Here is a 5,712-nt window from a genome sequence, read left to right as displayed (position 1 = left end):
CCAGCAACTCAGGACAAGGTAAATTGGGTTGAGGTTTTCTCAATTGTTATGGTATGGACCCGGGTCACTAGGCATGGTGGACTCGGGTCCAAAACGACATTGTTTGAATTAAAAAAAAAAAAAAAAAATTCGCTTCCTTCCTTGCCATTTGTCATCAGAATTTGTTCTTCTATATTCATAATTTTTGAACACTATATTCACAATTTTAGAACTGAATATTCACAATTTTAAATATCAATATACAAAATTATAGAGCTCAATATTCACAATTGTAGAACTCTATATTCACAATTTTTGAACTCTATATTCACAATTACAGAACTATATATTTACAATTTCATAATTTTATATTCACAATTAAAGAACTCTATATTCGCAAATACAAAACTCTATATTCAACAAAACAAATATCATTAGCTGAGTAAACCGTGTAATTAACAGCACCGTTATTCCAGACGCGTGTTTTAGACCAAGGTCCACCTTGCAAAGTAGACCCGGGTCCACAACATAATTTGCCAGGTTTTCTTTTTTGAAAGGTTTTCTTAACCTTTCAAAAATGGCAAGTTATAACGGGCCTTAACAAAGGGACCTCCTATTCATATAGGGGCAAATTATATTATGCACCGCGGTGCATAATCGATAATGCACCGCGCGTCTTTTTTTTTTTAAATGAAAATTAACAGTGTTTATTTCTCCCGTTTCGCACCTTTTTGCAAAAAGTAACTCTGTTATTCAGTTTCATTTTGTATACACTGCAGTTTCAGTTGAACACAACTACAGTTTCATTTCGATATAACTATAGTTTCATTCGATATTTATAGACTCAAATATGTGAAAATGTTATTTAATTTTATTTTATATACACTATAGTTTCATTAAAACACAACTACATGATCATTATGATATAATTACAGCTTCATTGTACAATATACACTCAAATATGTGAAATGTATTCAGTTTCAGTTTATATACACTGCAGTTTCATTTCACTATAACTACAGTATCATTTTGATATAACTGCAATGTCGGTTTGGATATACTGTAGTGTCAGTTGGTGTTTAATATACCAAATAAACGGACTCCGTTAACTCTAACGGCGGGCCGTTTCTTTACTTAAAGAAACGGCGTCGTTTTTGACCGCGGTGCACATGCACCACGGTCTATAATATAACGACTGTCATATAGGTCATGTTTCGTAACTTAGTTAGCTTATTAGTCAATTTTGCTTATTTGATCACTATTAACTGTTTGACTTTGTTAAACATTCAATATAAATGTTTCATTAATTAGCTTTTTGTAACAACTTATTGTTATAAAATGCTAAAATTTTAAAAAAGCTGGTCAAAGCAACTTTTTTGATCAACTTTTTAAGAAAGTAATTTTACATGTAATCAACTATCAGTATGGTTGCAATAGGCGCTAGGCGCTAGTTAGAGCGATAAAGTAGCGCCTAGCGCCTAGACGGTCTATCGCTTAGACGGTCTAGGCGGCTAACTAAAAAACGAAAGCAGTGCATGTGTGTGGTGTATGTATGTCATAATATATATATATATATATATATATATATATATATATATATATATATATATATATATATATATATATATATATATATATATATATATATATATATATATATATGAAAAAAATAGCAAAGTTGAGCCGATCGGGTCAACTCGACTAACCTGATCAAAATGGATGAATTAACTCGGCTGAATTCAGTCAAGTTAGGCGTTAGGCGGAAGAGTTAGGCGTTAGGCAGAGGCGCCTAGGGAAAAAATCGCGATGGTCTAGGAGCGCTTAGGCGGACGCCTTGACCGATTTTTACAATAATGGCTATCAGCTAACAGCTAATTTATCAAATATTTTTCTACAATATAACTTTTTTTTGAAAACACAATATAACTAGTTAAACCAACTAACCCAATCAACTAATAGCTAATAGCTATTTACCAAACACCCCATAATGTTATTTAACTTTCTCCTTTGGCAATATAGTCACCCTTGATTATCATGCGTGGCTTATGTTCATAGTTTGTATGTCTTATCGGACTGCATTCTTATCCTAACTGGTATTTCTTTTTATATGTCAAATTTTAGATTCGTGATGATATACAAGTATAATTTGACATATAGATAATAGATTCTAGGAATAGTGCTCAAATTAGCCATTGAACCATACACAAAAGTATAATTAGACTATTCAATTAAAAAAATACAATTCGATCTCTGAAATAAAACAATTAAAAAGACAATTTTGCCTTCCATTTTAATGTCTAATTCATGATTTAACTAACGGAATATATATATATATATATATATATATATATATATATATATATATATATATATATATATATATATATATATATATAAATAATTAATATGATACCCGGGTTGGACTTCCATTTGGAAGATTATGAGTTCGAGCCTTAGTGGAGGCGTTATTGGTTCTTTGTGTTTCAGTAGGTTGAGAAAGTATATGAACAGATACTACAATGTAATAGAGCCAGTAACTTTCAAAAAAAATCTAATAATTAATATGATAATTAATAAATTAATTACACAAATATTAATATAATTAATTAATAATTATTATGATAATTAAGCTAATAATTATCTTAATAACAGTATAATTATAATTAAACATGGGTATTTGGATTATTACAAAAATATATATATCTCAATTCGCAGTTCTCCTCATCATCCTACCTTAATTTGAGGAGGAGAACCGCGAGTTGGAATCACCTGAGAGCTTAAATTCCTTTATTTATGATCAAATTGGGATCTTAATTTGAAAATGACGAAAATACCTTTAATGATTTCATATTTCAGCGTGTCTTAAATGAAGGAGTGACCGACGTGATAATTTTGACACTAAAACAATAGTTGTAGAGCGAAATTGGTACTAAAATAATAGTCGTGGATGAAAATTGGTAGGAATTAAATATGTGGACCAAAATTGTCATTTTTCTAATACTCGTGTGATCAAAATTGGTATTTGTTCATAAATTAATGATTTTTGTCGTAGGGATTATAATTGTTTCTTTAAATCTTTTTGTAAATCAGTTAGTTTTACAAAACATACCATTAAAGTGTTGCTTTAGGTTGCATTCCATTTCCAATTTCTTCTTAAACTACTGTGACATTTTGTAATTTTAATTCTTAACTTTGATTTATTTCATTTTTAGTCATTAATTTTCCAAAATACTTTAATTTTAGTCAACAATTGTTCTTAAATGAAATAGAGTGAGATTAGATGAAGTTTAAGCAAAATGGTTAGTATATATATTAGATTAAAAGTGAAATGTTTTTAAAAGTTCAGATCTAAAAATAAAATAAATCAAAATCAATATTTAAAAATAAAGATATTATTTTAATTGAGAAATTAAAAATGAAATAAACTCATATTAGTAAAAAATTTTCGAACTAATTATTTTATTCACGAGACTCAAACTTGACATATTTTTCTTTATATACATGTGTACAAAATATGGTTGGACGGAAGAAATTAGGGGGGAAATGAATTGTAATTTTGTGGGAATAAAGTAAGAATTCAAATTATAGTGTTTGGTATGCAGGAATAAGGTAGGGAATTGAAAGGGAATAAGTGATACAATGATTGAAATGTTCCTATATACTAATGATGATGATGATGATGATGGTATTATTATTATTATTATTATTATTATTATTATTTTGCCATACCAAATCACTTCTTCTGGTTTCTGATAGAATTCATGTCTACTGAAGATTTTTTTAATAAAAAAGAGAAAGTTATAATATACTGGACAATAGATTCAAAGTTTCTATCAATCATGAATGAACCAGTAAACATAAGAGAAGAAAAATCTAAGAGGGGCAAAATTATCTTCACACTTTTTTTCTTCTTCTATTGACCGCTGAATTGCAATTCTTTGGTGTGGGGTTGAGCATTTGAAGGGAATTATAATTCGGTGGAATTGCAATTCCCTCCAACCAAACAACGTAATTGTGGCTTCCATTGAATTGCAATTCAACTACATTTAAATTACTTCCAACCATTCAACCAAACATGCACTAATTACTTTGTCCTATAATAGTATGATTATAAATGTGCCTTTCGATTATAATTGGTGTTCGATAAATTAAGAAAAAATAAAGTGAATAATTTAAGTGAGTGAATTACAAAAGGATGAAGACAGCCCCGCCATGAGATTTTGAACTTATCCACTCTCCAACGTAACGTTCATCTACATTCTAAATTTACAAATTACAACCCATTGCAGTCGACCGTTGCCACCAAACCTAATTTCAAAATCAACAAACACTCACCGCTTCGCACCACTCTCATAAACCCCTCTCTCTCTCTCTCTCTCTCTCTCTCTCTCTCTCTCTCTTTATTTCTCTGCAAATTTCTGCAAAGCCCAGAAGAATGGTGGCCAAGGTTTTCAAGAAAACCCCGACGAAGTCCATCAGGGCTCACAAGAATCATCTCCGTCGCGGCCGGAAAAAGTCCCCTATCAAGAACCCGGCAGCGGCGGCTGCCACCGTCTCCTCCGTGGTGGTCGCTTCCATCAACAAGTCCTTCTACACCTGCCGCGGCCGCCTCGTCAAGATCTTCTCCAAGCTCGCCTGCATTTCCGGAACCCCCAAGAAAACCCCCAGAAAACGAGGCTATCACATTCTCGACAAAGTCTCCGACGTCCCGGGGACCGATCTCCGGCGATCCCTGTTCAAAGATGAGAAAGAGAAATCCCTTCCCCCTCTCCTCTCCCCGGGCAAAAACACCATCTTTCTTGATCTAGACGAAACACTGGTCCATTCCCAGCCCAACCCTCCGCCGGAAAAGTACGATTTCATCGTCCGGCCGGTGATCGACGGGGAACTCGTGGAGTTCTTCGTGTTGAAGAGGCCATTCGTGGATGAATTTCTGGAATCCCTGAGCAAGAAATTCGAGATTGTGGTGTTCACGGCCGGGATAAAGGAGTATGCGTCTCTGGTTTTGGATAGGCTGGACAAAAAGGCATTGATTTCACACAGATTGTACAGAGATTCTTGCAAGGAAGTGGACGGCAGATTTGTCAAAGACTTATCGGAGTTGGGGCGTGATATGAAGAGCGTTGTGATCGTTGACGATAACCCGAATTCATACAGTTTCCAGCCCAGAAATGCGATCCCAATCAGGGCCTTTACAAATGATATGGAGGATGGGGAGCTCAAGAGGCTAATGGAGTTCTTTGATGGGTGTGATGGGGTTGAAGATATGAGAGATGCAGTGAAGGGTTTTCTAGCAGAAGAGGAATTCAAGGATGTGGAAGTATAGGTTTTTGTTCCATTGTTTTTGCAATTTTCAAGTTTAGATTTTGGTTGTTTGTTTTCTACTTCATCTCTGGATCGGAGATGAATAGTATTCAATTGTTAAATGTTGAATGGATTGGTGTTCAACCTCACATGGCAAAGGAAATTGGAATAGTGATGATATAGTTTTGGAAATTTCTATCAATTTCTCCACTCTTTCAAGTTTCAATCTTGATGTGGTGAGGGATTCTGGGATTGAGAGAAGAAGATATGAGAATTCTGTACTATTAGCCTTTAACAACTCTACCTTTATTTCTTTCCTTTTTTAGTTTTATTGGCTAGGAAGGAAATTGCAATCACTACTCATGTGTAAAATATGCTATGTAAACTTCACTCAAATCACACATGAGAAGAATCAAACTTATGACCTTT

General features: G+C 33.3%; 1 protein-coding gene across 1 annotated transcript; it reads left to right on the top strand.

Moving 5' to 3' along the window:
• The first annotated feature begins 4,160 nt into the window (after positions 1–4,160).
• Positions 4,161–5,485, top strand: LOC109162400 (probable C-terminal domain small phosphatase). The gene has a single exon (XM_019311106.1). It carries the CDS (start codon positions 4,415–4,417, stop codon positions 5,303–5,305), a length of 891 nt encoding a protein of 296 aa, XP_019166651.1. The 5' UTR covers positions 4,161–4,414; the 3' UTR covers positions 5,306–5,485.
• The last annotated feature ends 227 nt before the right edge of the window (positions 5,486–5,712 follow it).

The sequence above is a fragment of the Ipomoea nil genome, unplaced genomic scaffold (genome assembly GCF_001879475.1).
Source record: "Ipomoea nil cultivar Tokyo-kokei standard unplaced genomic scaffold, Asagao_1.1 scaffold2942, whole genome shotgun sequence".
In the NCBI taxonomy this organism is placed as follows: Eukaryota; Viridiplantae; Streptophyta; class Magnoliopsida; order Solanales; family Convolvulaceae; genus Ipomoea; species Ipomoea nil.
The sequence above is the reverse complement of the archived record's forward strand: the minus strand, read 5'-3'. Positions and strand labels throughout refer to the sequence as shown.

Bases quoted from the DNA above. Each gene is read 5' to 3' on its own strand.
- LOC109162400 (XM_019311106.1), top strand. From the start codon at position 4,415: ATGGTGGCCAAGGTTTTCAAGAAAACCCCGACGAAGTCCATCAGGGCT.